Source organism: Gracilinanus agilis, chromosome 1 (assembly GCF_016433145.1).
Source record: "Gracilinanus agilis isolate LMUSP501 chromosome 1, AgileGrace, whole genome shotgun sequence".
NCBI classification, from domain to species: domain Eukaryota; kingdom Metazoa; phylum Chordata; class Mammalia; order Didelphimorphia; family Didelphidae; genus Gracilinanus; species Gracilinanus agilis.
This window is the reverse complement of record NC_058130.1, coordinates 45450185-45466186: the sequence shown is the minus strand read 5'-3', so window position 1 is coordinate 45466186 and position 16002 is coordinate 45450185. Positions and strand designations below refer to the sequence as shown.

At 37.5% G+C, this 16002-nt stretch overlaps 1 protein-coding gene across 1 annotated transcript in view; it reads right to left on the bottom strand.

Moving 5' to 3' along the window:
• The window catches only part of LOC123230680 (contactin-4), a 368929-nt gene that overhangs the window by 276668 nt on the left and 76259 nt on the right, over positions 1 to 16002 (bottom strand). The window contains exon 3 of the mRNA XM_044656823.1: positions 5394 to 5489. Within this exon, the coding sequence (XP_044512758.1) occupies positions 5394 to 5489 (96 nt within the window). The remainder of the gene's footprint in view (positions 1 to 5393; positions 5490 to 16002) is intronic.

Here is a 16002-nt window from a genome sequence, read left to right as displayed (position 1 = left end):
AAGTATATGAAAGATAGCCATGTGATAGTGAGATTAGCTTTGTTTACCTTCTTTCCAGAACTGGGACAGATGGGGGAAAGGTGCAAAGTGGAAAAATTAGGCTTGATGACAGAGAAAACTTTGTACTGGTTAGTGATATAATTGACAATTGAATGCCTAAGTTTAACCTTACTTGAGGTCTTCAAGCAAAGGCTAGATATCCATCTGCCTAGCACATTGTTGAGAGGATATTTGTTTAAGAATTGGATGGATCATCTTTTCTCTGAGGTACCATATAATTCTGAAATTCTATACAGTTCTATGAAGTTACTGCCTATGTAATCTCTATAGCTATATAATTCAACAAGTATTCCTTTATATCAGAACTATATCCAAAGCAAAGTGCTTAGAACTGACGAATATGCCATGTTGAATCAGTTGTGAGCTGATTTCTGATTTCTCTGATTTCTGAGATTGAAAGCAGTTGGGACATGCTTCATTTGTTTCCACCATGCACAAGTATAGGCTAATGTGGTAACCTTGAATAATGCTATTTATGTAGCTTTTCAGAATATTTATGAGAGGCAAATAATGTCTCTGGGAAGAGATGAATAGAAAGGTTTCACCACATTTTCTGGCACTGCCACCTACTGACTATGAAGTGGAAATCTCTCAATGAAGACTTGTTAAAGCCCTGCAGATCCCAAGCTTTGGGGCTTCTACTTTTGGCTTTAAGATTGTCTAACTAGGCAGGCTGAAAGAGGAGAGGTCTGATCAGAGTATCCAGCAGAAGGTAAGGAAGGAAGGGAAAAAAAATCATTAATGGAGGAACAACCTTTATCAACAATGCAATATTGCACAGGCTCTTCCACAGGGAGTCAAGGTACATTAAAGCCAGTAATCCAGAGATACATGTCCCTTTGAAGGTACTTCTCTGTAATAATTTTTAAATTTATATATGCTCTTCCTCATGGACACTGTGTACTTTGGTAGAATGGTATGTACCTCATTTATGGGGTGAAATATTATTCTATTCATATTTTTATTTTGCCTTCTCTTTAGCATATTTTACAAGTTAATGGCACTATCTTGTCTTATTTGTTAAATGGAAAACATATTGGTGTGGGCTCAGAAGGTAGAGTATAAAAGTGTAGAAGAAGCAGGAATATAATATGCCCCCAAATTCTGATGAAATATATTTTAGCAGTAGGACTACCTCCTCTGGAAATCTCGTCATCTGCCATTGTTCAACTTCAGGTTGAGTAAGCTAATGAAAGAGTGTGGAATGCACAGAAATAGACAAAGATAGAAACAAATCGAGTCACATCAAGAAAAGAGATATCAGATGTCATGCGCAGGTTATATATGCATTATCTCATTTGATCCTCACATGTTGAAACAACCATCCTGTGAGACAGAAATGACCAGAATTGGTATCCTCACCTGTAAAATGTGAGTAAGTATAATCTGTTTCACAGAGCCATTATGAAGATCAATGGTACAACAGACTTTTCCAGTGTTTATGTGTATTAACAGCTCTTCTATATTTATTTTGGAGTAGACTGTGATTTCATTCCTGTAGAGAGACTAGTTGAGGAAATTGCCTGTATTGATGCAGATGAGAACCTGCCCTTTAATATAGTCTTAGATAGCTCCTTGGGGTACTAAGAGTTTAAGTGATTTGCCCAGGGTCACACAGTCAGTATGTGTCAGATACTAGACTCAATACTCAAGTTTTCCTGACTGCAGTCAATTCATTCTTCATTACATCAGGACGGATCTTTTGGGGATTTTAAAAGGATTATATACTGATATCTAAGGCAAAATTTCTGGGTGTACCCCTCTCAGCACTACTGCCCATTTTCCACATGCTTATCTACTATATCGACATCCTTGTAGCTATTTTTAATTTCTTCCATTTTAATTTTCTTTCCATGGAAATTTCTTTCAATTTACATTTTAATTTCTTTCAAAGACTATTCCCATGGTTGGTTCCTGAAGAACTCTTCTGTGATTGAACAAGAGACATGGAATTTTCTCTCAAATGGATGCTACCATCCATTCGACAGTCCCAAACAGTGGATACTCTTGTTGAAACTCCTTTAATTTACATGCAAGAGGACAATTGCATAAAAATAAAAAATAAAAAATCAACTTGTCTTGGAAGCCCTATGGCTCCTATGTTTCTTTTCAGCTTTGTGTAGCTGGGAGACCATCAAGTCCTGGGGTTAAATAAGTAGCTGTTTAAAAACAAGTGAGAAAAATCCCTAGCATCACCCAACTCTCTAAAACCTCTTTGCACTTCTCCTATGAAGGAGCACCAACAACAAACTGAGTGTGTTTTAAAAACTTTCTAGGGGCCAAGTCAAAATAGTGAAATCTATTTAATAAGGTAGAATCTGAATCAAGATACATACAATAGAGTCCTGTAAGATGAGAAGCCAAACAGTGATGGTGAGATTACCAGAAATACCTGCTGACTGAAACTCATTTCAAAATAGATTAATTGCTGTGCATTTTTCTGTTACCCCGAAGTGGCCTGACACAGGACACTGCAGTCAAAATGGGACACACAGCATTGCTTACAATGGATTTCATGCCATTTCTCAGTACCATGCTGATAGAATAAAAGGCTGACTCATTTCCTTCCACTGCTTGATCTCTTATGATTACAACAGGGATGCCATATGCTTGGACTAAAATGCTCAGTGAGCCCAGTAATTCAGTGAGCCTGCCAGTCTCAAGGCAGGGAGATGCACACACCACAGACCCAATGAAAGAATTCCTATTATACAATTCACATTTGTGGATTTCAGGTTCCTAGGGATAAGGTAAGGGGGGAGTGGAAAAGTTCATAAAAAATATTCAGTTTCCTTTAAAAAAAAAAGTGGCTTCTATCTATGAGATGACCTCTTCCAATTTTTGAACCTGATTTTCTTTGTCTCCATATTTTCCTTCCTCTTCTTGCCCATGTAGCTACTGTTGATGTTGTTTCTAATGAAGCTCATGATGTGAATTTCTATTTCCTTGTCTTTCACCATCACAACTGTCAGGAATGTCAGCACAGCTCAAGGAACAGGATTTTAGAGTAACTGAGCAGCTGCCAGGAAAGAAATATACATTCTAGGAGACCTTGGTGTAGCTTTTTCATGTCTTCCTGTCTGAGAGCAGGAAGAAGAATTTGGGTTCCTCACTTTTCATATGCCTATGATTTTTTCATGCTTTTCCTTACCTAAATACAGCCTTACACCTAGCTTGTTTTTCTTAGGATACTTTCATTATTCATCTCATTTCTGAAATTAGTCTCATGCTTATTACTATTTAATACAGTGACTCCATCAAGGAAGATCAATTAGCAAAGTCATGTCTTATCCTTTCATTTACATTAACATCTCAGAATTAAATGTGAGGCTGGTCTTGACAAAAGATGTTTTCATATTTAAGGAGTGACTAAATTGGAGAGAATGAATGCAAGAGTTCTGCAACTCAAACATATTGAAAAAGGTCAGATTTTTGTTCCCTCTCTAAGAAATAGGAATCCAGGCAGTATTTCAAGTCAGCTAACACACAGTGGCATTTGAAAAATTGCCATTGAAATCACAAAAGGATGCTAAATCATTAATTTGCTAACTTTTTCCCTCCTTGAAACTTCAACTGAGGCTGAAAAAAGTTGTGACATTTGAAACAGGACAAAAGATTAAAGGCATATTGCCAAGTTATTGAAGTAAAGTGGCTGCCAGTGGCTGCCAGGATTGACAGGAAACCTTACTAGCCCCATGGAGGTATGGAGAAGAAGGGTCATCAGAAGCAGGTCCATAATTAGTAATGGGTACAAACCTAGCCCTGGGCTCCCACTAGCTACATAGCCTAATGATAAGTAAATCCACTGAACCTCAATTTTCTTAGTTTTACAGTGGGGATGTGATGTCTACCCTCCCAAGATATTGTGAGCTACTAAGGAGATGTTATATGGAGAATGATTTTAAAGTGCTATATAAATGGGAACTTTTCATTGTCAGTGAAGTAACCTTGGAGCACAATGGAAAGAGTGTTGAATTTATAGTCCAAAGATGTGGGTTCAAATCCCAATTGCTATTTACTACCTATGAGACCTCAGGCAAGTCATTTAATTTCTGTAAGCCTCAGTTTTATCAACTGTAAAATGAGGGGCTTAGACTAGATAGTGTCTAAGATTCCCTTCAAGCTCTAAGATTATGATTTTATCATCATCAACATTAACACCTTATTCACCTACTACCTTTGGTCTTGATTACCCAGAGTTGATTTTTAATCTGAATGATCAATCCTCCATTTTCCAAGACTGGTTCAGGGGTTCTTTGTGGGGTCATAGACACCTTTGGCATTATAGTAAAACCTACAGATCCTATTTCAGAATAATGTATCTAAATGTATATAGGAAAATGCATGGCATTAGAAAGGAAATCAATTACATTGGAATACTTATCAACATAATAAAAATTCACCAACACTACCAGTTTAAAAATCCCTATTCAAGTGGACTTTTAATCTTTTTTTGTCCATTCTTCATTATTTGCAGGAGTGTCATGATATGGGAGAAGGGTACTGAATTTGGAGTCACAGGAGTTTGTTAAAATTCATCAATTTCCTTTTGCTACATATGTCACTTTGGTCAAGTCACTTCCCTTTTTTTTTTAAAGTAGGATGACATAATGAACTGGGTATTTGGGTGTGGATTCAGCAAGCCCCAGGTTCAAATCTTATATCAGATAGTTACTATCTGTATGACTTAACCTCTCTGTAATTTTGTTTTCTCCTCTGTAAAATGAGAAGATTGAATTCAATGATTTCTAATGCCCTAGATCTATGATCATATCTTATCACCACATTTATCTGACATTTCCACAATTAAGTATTGAAGTATAATTATATCTATCTTACTCATATCGATTGAGTCACATTATAGCTTTTCCTTTTCCATCCCATTGTTAGTCACAGAATATGGTCTTCCTAAAGATTTCCTGGCTGCTCTGGTTACTAGACGCTCTTGCTTTTATCTTAACCAAAACCAGATTCTATAGATAAAAGAAAATAGTGCCTTCCTGCCAACACCATGTTAAGTCAATAATAAATATTGACAGCATTAGCTATTTCACTCCATCCAGAAAGATGTCTTTGACAGAGGTTTACTCAGGTGTCATTTTTCCTCATGCCAGGTAGATATTAAGTGGGATGGAACATTTCCACAATCTGACATTTTCACATCCTGATTACAATGGGCACCCAAAATAATTTCTCTTCTGCCCTGAGGGATCATGGAAATCTTTACAAATTGCACTCCCCACCCTGAGCTGGTGCCAGTCGAGGGAAGAACATTTGACAGGATGAAGAGTGGGTTACTGATGGGCAAAAATGGACTTTGCTATAGAATTTACCTCCAGAATGAGGAGGGGGGCCACACAGTAGCACCATCCCTTGACCTTGGCGGACAGATACCGTACTTCTTGTTCGTGTTTTGAAGTTTTCCAGATCTGTTGGAAGAGAGGAAAGGAAGAGAAAGAACGTTATAATTGTAAATCCTGAGATTACAGCCTTGTAGGTGATGAGTAGTTTGACTTGGAGAGAAATGCCTAACGGGAAAGAAATATCCCTCATAAGCAATGTCATGAAAACTCTTTTTTCCCTCCTTTTTCAATGTCCTTGCTTTCTAGCCATCTTGATTTCTTAAAATCACAGAATCAATGAACTTTAGAATTGGGAAAGAATATGGTGGTCATTTAATGTAGCCCTGTTATTAAAGGGGTAACTACATGGTACAGTACATAGAGCACTGGGCCTAGAATCAAGAAGCTCTAGGTTTGAATCCGGCCTCAGAACTTTCATTCTATTACTTGAATCAACTCCTGTTTGCCTCAGTTTTTTCATCTTTCAAATCAGAATAATATTAGAATCTACCTCCCAGGGTTGTTGTGGGGATTAAATGAGTTAATAATTGTAAACCTTTATTATTAATTTATTATTAATATTTTTAAGTGCTATATATGCCTGGCACATAGTAGGTGCTATATCAATATTAGCTATGATTATTAATGAGGAAACGAGGAAATTGAAGTCCATAAAGGTAAGGTGATTCTTCCAATGTAACAAATCTAATTAGTATTAGATGTAGATTAATAGTAGACTAAGGTTTGTTGTATTCTTCCCACTATACCAACTGCCTTTTTATCTATCAACTAACTGAACATTAGCATCCTTAATTCTGCTAATACAGATGAAGAGATCCAGAGTTATGCCTTGCAGTGAGGCAACCCAGACAAGCATCTCATTCCATTGTCAAGTAGAAAACATTTATTGGCTTCTGCTAGCCCTGTGAAAAGTGTAGGGCAGTGATGGGCAAACTTTTTAAAGAGGGGCCAAAGGAAAGGAAATGCTCATCTGTCAGTCTGTTTCTAAGGCAGTTCTTTTGAAGTTTCATCGTAGTTTATCCTACTCATTGTATTCATCATATTAGGAATAATGTCGCATGGCCATATAGAACATTTCAGGGGGCTGCCTTTGGCCCTCAGGCTGTAGTTTGCCCATCACTGCCAAGGGATTCAATGATGAATAAGACTTAGCTCCTGTTCTCTAGGGGTTTCCAGTCTCTCTGGGGGTGATAAGAAGTTCACACATGAAGAGATCCCATTAAAAAAAATAAATTATAAGTGCTGAATGAGTGCCTGTAGGAGCTCAGGGTAGGGGTGGAAGATCATTTCCATTAGGGACATCAGACCAGGGTTCTAGAAAGGCAAGAGGAGATCCTAAAGAATGATAACTTAAAAATAATAAATCCGCTTTTTGGGCTACAAGGGCAAACAGTCAAGGAACATCACAGATATTTGATAAAAAAAAATATGTGCATGTATTTATCAGGTGCCCTCAGAGAGATTCTGAGCCTCTAACAAGGAGCTATATAACCCTGTGCCAAATCCCGACCTTATTCATGCCCATTTAGAGAGAGAGTTACAAACAACGATAAACTCTCCAGCTAATGGCTGCTGAGGCTAATCAAGGGGCAGCGTTCAGGATTGTTCAGAGTGGAAAGCACTGTTGAGCCTAAATTGGTCTTTTCAGCCATAACCACCCACACAAATGGTAATTACCAAGAGTTAGTTCTTTTCCTAATAGGAACAGAAACACATATGTTGTACATGGAGTGTTTTTGTCCACGTTTTGTAGAATCAAGTTTTATTTTTATATTTGTGTATTTATATATTTTTGGAACATATAGCTTTCATCCAAACTCTTGCTGCCAGGTTCTGACAAGCAATCTCCTATTCCCTACGTATAGATGTATTATATATATTTTTATATACATAACTATGTATATGGACAGATATAAATATATACACAAAATATATCTACACATATATAAGTATATACAAGATAAGCAATAGTCCATATTACAGATTTATTTTTAGCAACAAATTGAGTCTGTTTTCATAAAAGCAAAACAAGTTTAATTTATTCTATCCTAGAACTGACTAATTAACTGTCAACTTGGTTAAAGCTAGTTATTTGGCATTTTAAAACATCATCAGACCTGTGATTTCATCAGTGGATGGAGTTCAGGGTAAGGAATTCCCCCGTTAGTGCTCGATATATAGCAAATATTTAATTAAATGCTAGTTGTTGAATCTACCAATGCAGGTCCACATCTGTGAGGTAACTCGAGTTACAGAGAGTTGCCCACGGCACTCAGGGTCACGCGATCTCCCCAAGGTCACATGGCCAGCAGGTGCCTGAAGCCAGAGTTGAACTAAGGCCTTCTTGACACCGAGGTCAGCTCTCTATTCTCTGGGGCATCCTCCGAACCAGAAGAGTTTGATTCGATTTTATAATTTTCTTGGAATATAGATTCAGAGTCGGTATCTTGGTGACATATAAAGTCCTTCACCCACTCCCCTACTCTTCACTATTCTCAAAATATAGAAACCCAGGACGAAAAAATGGAACAATGGGAAAGAAAGCGTGAACCATATTTGGACTGAAAAACAGGATTATTGTGTCGTTTCAAGGAAGACTAGAGTAGCAGGTCTGGAGGGAGGAAGAACTGAGCTCAAATTTGACCTCAGACACTTACTGACCATGGAAAGGCAAGCCACCTAACCTCGTCTGCCTCGGTTTCCTTATCTGTAAAATGAGCTGCGGAAGGAAATGGAAAACCACTCAGGATCTTTGTCAAGAAAACCCAAAAAGGGGTCACAAAGAGTTGAACATGACTGAAGAAGAACCACAAAATATTGAGTTTATATTTTATTATCCCTTAATCCTTTTGCAGTTCTTTACTCAGGCTATGGCTGACGTTATTTTCATCATCGCTATCTGCTGGTCTGTTTATATGCTTTTCCTGGAAGGCTTTGGTATTCAGCTTTATATGTGATTCTCTCTTTTGAACTACGTGGCATTTTGAAATGGGACTGATATAATTCTCTTTCAGCAAATGTTAATTCAACATTAGCTAGACGCAAGGCAATGTGCCAGGAATGAAGGGTGATACAAAAAAAAAAAATGAATGAACTCTGGTCCCTGACCCCCGGGGAATTCCCGATTTATCAGGGAAACCAAGAAATAAATACACAAATAACTATGCTACAAGATGCAATAGGATATGCTCCGAAGGAAGATACAAAGTGTTCTGAGAGTTATGATGATGTTATTCTTGGTGCATGCTTTATACCAGTTTTGTTAGCAATTATGTTCTAAAGAATGTACCATTTCATGGTGGCTGTATTTGTGTGTTATATGATTTGTGGTGATAATAACTGTTCCTTTATTTTATTTGCCTGCTGAATACATTATCAGTTTTTTAGCATGATTTGATAATATTCTATAATATTTAGAGGCTAAAGCTTATCAAAAGAGATTAGAAGAACATAACATATATTCAAGTGATTTATTTGTGAAATTCGCAGAAGAGCAAATGCAGACAAAGGTCTTAATGCTGCAGGCCGAGATAAATAATAATAATAATAAAACTATAATATATGGGGAAAAATTGGAATGCAGGTCCTCAAAATAAATCAGAGAAAGATGAGAGAGAGAAAAAAATCTACGCCACTTATTCTCTGCCTGGAAAGTTATTGAATGTTTAGAAGTAGGGAACAGAGAGTTTATGAGGTGAATTCTCTGCTTTTTTCTTATCCTCTTACAATAAACACTAGGATACAGACTACAGGAAATATGACTTGGGGAAGAACCAAATAATTCTTTAGAAGTAATAAAGAAAAGCCAGAAAGTGTGAGAAATTCCTTTAGGTCATCATCAAAGGACCACTCAGCAGCAAGACCAATAGGAAGAAGGGAAGCCAAGGACAAATAAAGGACATAAGGGAAGGAAAAAGTTCTTTTGAAAAGGGGAGATTGGCCTAGAGAGGACCTAGTTTGTAATAAAAAAAATAGTCAGAAGAGAAGAAGAGTCAGCTGAGCTCTATTTAAGGAAGACAATTTCCTTCTTCCTAGGCTAGTTAGAGACCACTTGATAGGATAACTTTGGACAAGGAATTGAGACTATTCTCTTTATTTCTTTTACTGATTCAACAAAGACAAATCAAAAGACATTCACAAAATTTGAAAGCAGTCAAATAGCATTCATCATGAATGGGATTTCACAGGTTATAGGAATTATAGAATCACAGACTCTTAGATTAGCCTTTGCTTGAAGTCCTCTGGTGACAGGGTATCCACTAACTCTTGGGAAAGTCTGTTAAGAAATGTTTCCTTATAAGTGAGTTGAAGTCTGTCTCTTTGCAATTCTCCCATATAACCTCCAAAATTTCCCTCATGGGACAAAGTAGAATATGTCTAATATCTATTTCTCATGACAGTTCTTCATTATAGACTAGAAAACATACACTCCTTAAGACTTTTCATCTCCAAGTTAAACAAACCAAACTCCAATGGATCTTCATATGGCATGTCCTTGGCACTCTTCACCATCTTGGGCATTCTTTTCCTCAATTATTGCAGCTTGTCAATTTTTTCCCTTAAAATGTAGCAACTAGGACCAACCATATATAATAGACTCATATGCCCAAACTATGAGGAGCATTTCCAACCTCCCTTATTCTAGGCAACATTTTTTAGTGAATGAAGCCTAGTCTCACGTTAACTTTTTTGACCGCTATAATGAATTACTGATAGATACATATTGTGATCCACTATAATTCCTAGACATCTTTGAGATGAATTACCTTCCCCTTCTTCATACCTTGACTCATTTGGAATCAAAAAGTAAGCATCACAAATATGGGGCTTTTTTATAGGTTAATGTTCACCCACGCTAAATTTCATATTATTTGATTGAAATTTCAGCTTGATCCTTCTTTATATACATCAGCTATGCTTGGCTGCCATTTGACAAGTACCTACTAATTACTGATTAAAGGCAGTTGAGTGGATATCACACCACTTCATGCCTCTCTATTCCCATATGAATAGAACTTAGCAGAACATGATTTCATCCTCTGTCCTTTAGCAATTCTGTTATTTTTGAATAATGACATTCTTTTCATAGTGTTATAAATGAAGACCTGAAAAGGACCTTAGAAATTGGTGAGTCCAACCTCCTCATTTTACAGATGAAGAAACTGAGGCCCAGAAGGTATTTGCTAAAAGTAAAAGAGGCATTAAATAGCACAGCAGGAAATTGAACCTAGGATTCCAAATCCCATGCCTCAGATTTCAAATCCTGAGCCTTTTCTATTGTATCCTACTGTTTCTCCATTGTCAAGCCATATTCCAGAGCTGAATTCCATTTCCCTGATTCCTAGTATTATCTATTGTCAAATTTGTCTTCTTCCTTTACAATCTCCAATTAATTTCTTATGACACATACTTTGCTCATTTGGGTACAGACACCTGAGGACATGGGTTTTTATCTCTGGCTTCCATGTGTTCTATTTCTCATAAAGAAGCAGATATTTTTACTGTCTCCTTTTTCCTATCTTCCAGCTATTCTCTATAATATCTCCCTATGAAAGAAATATTGGGGCAGTTTTTTTGACCTACTCATCCCTTCTTAGTTTCAAATCCTTTTGTTTAGATTTTCAAGGTTGACCTTTATTAGGTATACCTCACTCATTCCAGCCCCCAAATTTCTATATTTTCAGTCACAATCCACCAATACAAATACCATTCTTAGACATCTTCTAAGCCATTTGTTAGTATATTCAATCTGCTTTTCCTTTCAGAAATGCCTGCCTTCAATTTGTACCAGTGATAAAAACATTACTGGAACCTCTGAATCTTTAGTTTCTCATCCAACATTTTATAATCCCTTAGCATTGCTAGGTTCCATCATGAAATATCATTTGTCTCCACATGACTCACCCCATTGGGTCATTGGTTTTCACCAGTCTTGGAATGTTCTTTGACATGCCATGTTTATATGACCTGGAAAAACCCAAATACTTCTCTCTTACAATCAATAGGTATCACTTCTTTTCTTTCTTTCCTTTGACTCAAATAAATTAGTCAGTCCTCAACAAACCATGACCTTATTGTGCGCCTATTAAGTGACAGACATGATGCTAAGTGATTGGGATATATAAACAAATTAATGTCCATCCACAAGGAGGAACCATAAGATGCTTACTAGATAAGCTCTCTCCTGATGGCACCTGTGGATTTTTACACTCTTCCTTGGAATGGAAGCCTCTGCTGCCTCCTATAAAGTTCCTTTATTGGAAAAACTTCCTGTACCTTCCCTAGGTCCTATAAGATTATAGATATATAATTGGAAAAGATGTCATTTATTACAACCATGTCATTTTATAGATGAGGAAACTGAGGCACAGGGGAGATGTTTCTTGGTTCACTCCTTAATTCCCTTCTGGGTCCCTCCTCCACCATGACCTAGCAGTCTTCATAATCTGGAAGATTACTCTGCTCCTGGGATTCAAAGGACTTTTCAGGCTGTCTAAACATCTATTATATATACTCAAAAAGTTAAGAACCTCTGTCATTTTCTCTTTCAAGGGATTATACAGTACTTTGAACATATGTAGTAATCACTTATCTATGCCAAAAAGACAAACATCATAACACTCCTGGAGACCATTTCTTTATTCAACTTGCCCTAAATGCTTGATCTAGAAGAGATTCTCTGTCCTCACTCTCCCGTCGATCTTCTTAATACCTCTTGTTATCATCTGTTCTGGTGAATTTTTGACCATCTTCTTCCAGTCATGAATTCTTAGAGGCCTCTTCCCATCTTCTTGCTTCCTTATTTCACATTATAATGAGGTGCCTTTGACTCTCATTAGTTTTCAAGTCAGCCTTATAAAGAATTCCCTTTCCTCTTTTCACCTAGATGTGATACCCAATCAACTGTATTTAACTAGTTATTAGATACTTTTGGACAATCAGCAGCTGAACATTGCTAATGTTTATAAGGAAGGATCAAGCTGAAGGATGAGGCTGATTCTTTCAGTCATTTTGCATCTCTCCTTTTTCTGTCTTCTCTAGATAATGTTTCTAGAAATTTCCTTTTATCTTTCTACTCTATCACAGATTTGGAGCTATGTGGATCTCAGAGATGATAAAAAACAAATTCTTCTATCTTACAGATGAGGAAATTGAGTCACAGAGAAGTGAAATGGCTTGTTCTTAAATTCCACGACCTTTGTTCAGAAGAGGACTAATGACATCCTGGGGTGAATTGGATTTAAGTGACACAGGGTTGCACAAAGCTTTCAGCTTCATTCTTTCTTCCAGAATATCAAAGTTCACTAGCAATACAATAATCAGGATGACTGGTAAGATATGGCATATAGTGGATGACCTTGGCATTTTTGATGTCTGACTAAGCTCCAAGCTTTCTATAGAGCCTACTTTGGCCACCTTCAAGGCTGTTGGAACAAACTGTTTCACTTACCCTTTCCTCTGGGGGAAGTCTTCATTTGCTTGAAGAAGACATCCCCCTAACTCATTGACAGGTTTGAGACCTATAAGCTATCCTCAACCTGGTTTTAGCTCATCTACCAAGATGATTTTTATCAGGATGTGGCTGTTGTGCATGCTACAACTTCTTAGAGCCAAAGGTGAGAGTTGGATGAAAGGCAGATGAGCAGACCTAAAGACAGCTTGGCAAGCCCTCACACCAGAGGTGAAAATTCCATAAAACTTCATATATTGTAAATCACCGACCACAGAAGGAAGAACAGAGAAGTGTCTAATGTCATGCTATTGTTTTACAGAAGAAAACAAAGGACCAAAGAAGTTAAATGACCTACTCAGTGTCATAAAGGTTTATGTGGCAAAACTGGGGTTCGAACCCAGGTTCTCAGGCTCTGGATTTATTACACCACTTTGTAATATAATATTCTGCTTTTTTCCATAATGATGACATAATTGTTTTAGAGGGAAAGGATGGACAATGAAGGAGAGGGAGTATAGAAAAAGAGAGAAGAAAAGAGAAGGGAGGGAGAGGGAGGTGAAGGATTATGGGATAGGGAAGATGAAGGAAGAAAGGGGAAGGAAAGGGAGGGAGGAGTAATTGGAACAAGAGAAAAGAGAGGGGTAAGGAAAAGGTAGAGTACTAAAAAGAGAGAGAGGGAAGAGGGTGATGGTGAAATGGAAATAAAAGGAGGGAAAAGAGAAGAGTAGAAAAGAATAGAGGAAAGCATATAGAAGGGGAGAGGAAGGATAGGTCAGGAAGGAGAGAGGCAAGAGGTAGAAGGAGGAAGAAAGGGAAAATTAAGAAGAAAAATGTGAATGTGGAAAGGAAGGGAAGAAGGAAATGAAAGAGAATATAACAGCAGAGAAAGGATAAAAGGGAAGAGAAGGATGGAGGAAGAAGAGAAGGAGGGAGAGAGATTTCTAAAAATTAGTTTAGTATTGAGAGACAATGGGAGGGATCATACTGATCAGGGATCCCTTCTTCCTGTGATCATAGTCACCTTCTAGAATTCTCCCTTGTCCCCCAAAGGCAGGCCATTGGGATAGAAATATTGGACTAAACCTGTTATTTTATTGATATTAGGAAATTTCTACTCATATAGCTGGCTACCCTCTCTACAAGAGGTTCTCTTAGCCTTGTAGAGATTTCCCTTTAGCATTGAGAAGCTTTGTTTGCCTTAGGTTACATAGCCAGCATATGTCAGAAGTGAAATTTTAACTGGTCCTCCTTCCTTCTAGACCAGCGTTCTATATATGACACCTTGCTTCCTCTTATTATCAGGCCATATTACATTTAAGTTGATTCTTCTAAATTCACTCTTCTGTGTTTTATTAGACTTTGTTTCACAGCCTCTTTTATTCTAGCATCTCACACAGAAAAAGAAATCAAAATTCACAAGACCTAGCAAGGCCAAGACCTCCTTCTTGATGTTCAAACCCTTCAGGTGAAGGGAGCAAACTATGCATTATTGAAGGTATCAAGTGAGAATGATGAGGGCCACTAGGTTTTCTTTACCAAAGAAAACAAGCAGAAAATAAATCACTGAGGGAAAAGTTAATGATTCCAGCTCCCACTGAAAGACACTGATAGCATCAGATGGGCACAGTCCATCTAATTTTGAAAGACTACTCCCTGCATGAGTCTTTGACCAAAAGACTAGACCACAGGCTGTTTTCTTTCTATTATAATTGTTCTCAGAGGCAGGAATATAAGCATTCAGATGAACCAAATTCTCTTCCACTTCAGGGTAGCATAGTGAAAACTGTCTTAAAGATAGTTTGACCCTGGAATGATTACTGAATCTCTTTCCCTGAAGACCTTTACAGAGAGAATATCAGCTTCTGGAAAGTAGGCAGCCTAGATTTATAGATAGGCAACTAACAAATGACCCATGCATACAAATGACAGCCAGTCCCAACTCCTAATGCTGCCTGAGTTACCCCTGACATCCTCCAGTTCTTGTAGCTCCTACTATTTTTATGGGTGCTGCTAAGGAATGGAAATGGGGCTGGAACTTCTATACAGAAGTGGAGAAACAGAGGAAGCCATGGAAAGCAAAAACTAGAGGATCTAAGATCAAGCATTTTCTCTCTCCTCCTAACATCTTCCTTTATATTGTTTGAACTGAAGACCTGAGATCAAATCTCACCTCTGATATTTCCTAGATGACTCACCCTGAAGATGTCACTTAACCTTTCTCAGACTCAATTTCCTCATCTGTAAAATGAAATATTTGGACACAATGGCTTCCAGGGTCTTTCCAATTTTAACTCTATGATATTGTGACTTATCTGCATTAAGTTTCCAACAAACAGAGATCTTTGAGGTTAACAAATGTATTCTTTGGAAAGGGGCTATAGGAGATAATAATAATTCACAAATTAGTGTGAATGAATCAATCCCTAAATTTCTTTTTTTACAACAAACCAATATGATGTGTATCTGACCAATAACATTTTCCATTGGTTGGAGGAAGTGTATATAAATGCATTGCTTGATATCATGGGAGTTTTTGAGGTAGAAGTTAGCTAGGTATGTTGCTGAAATGGGACAGGTGAGGCATGGGGATGAGGACATCGGGCCACAAGAAGGTAGCTGAGTGCAATAGGAAAGCTCCAAAGATGAACCTCTTGTTTCAGAATTTAGCTTAGAGTGGTTCTTTGGTCTATTTCTTCTTTCTGGAGTTGGAATTATGATTCTAAATCACAAACTTAGACCTGATAGGCTCCTTAAAGTCTCTTATTCCAACCCCTTAATTTTACAGATGAGGAACTTAGTCAATGAGATGTGAAGAAACTGACCCAGTAAGAAATGAAGAACAAGATGATCATAAAAAAACAAAACAAAACCAAACCTGGGCTTATATGAAATGATGCAAAGTGAAATGCATAGAGCCAGGAGAACACTGTACACAGTAACAGTAATAACATACAATGATCAACAGCGAATGATAACTATGATCAGCAATGCAAGGATCCAAGACAATTCCAAGAGACTCATGAAGAAAAAGGTTCTCCACCCACCCACCCCCCGCCAGAAGAAACTGATGGAGTCTGAATACAGATTGAAGCATACTATTTTTCACTTTATTTCTTTCATGAGTTT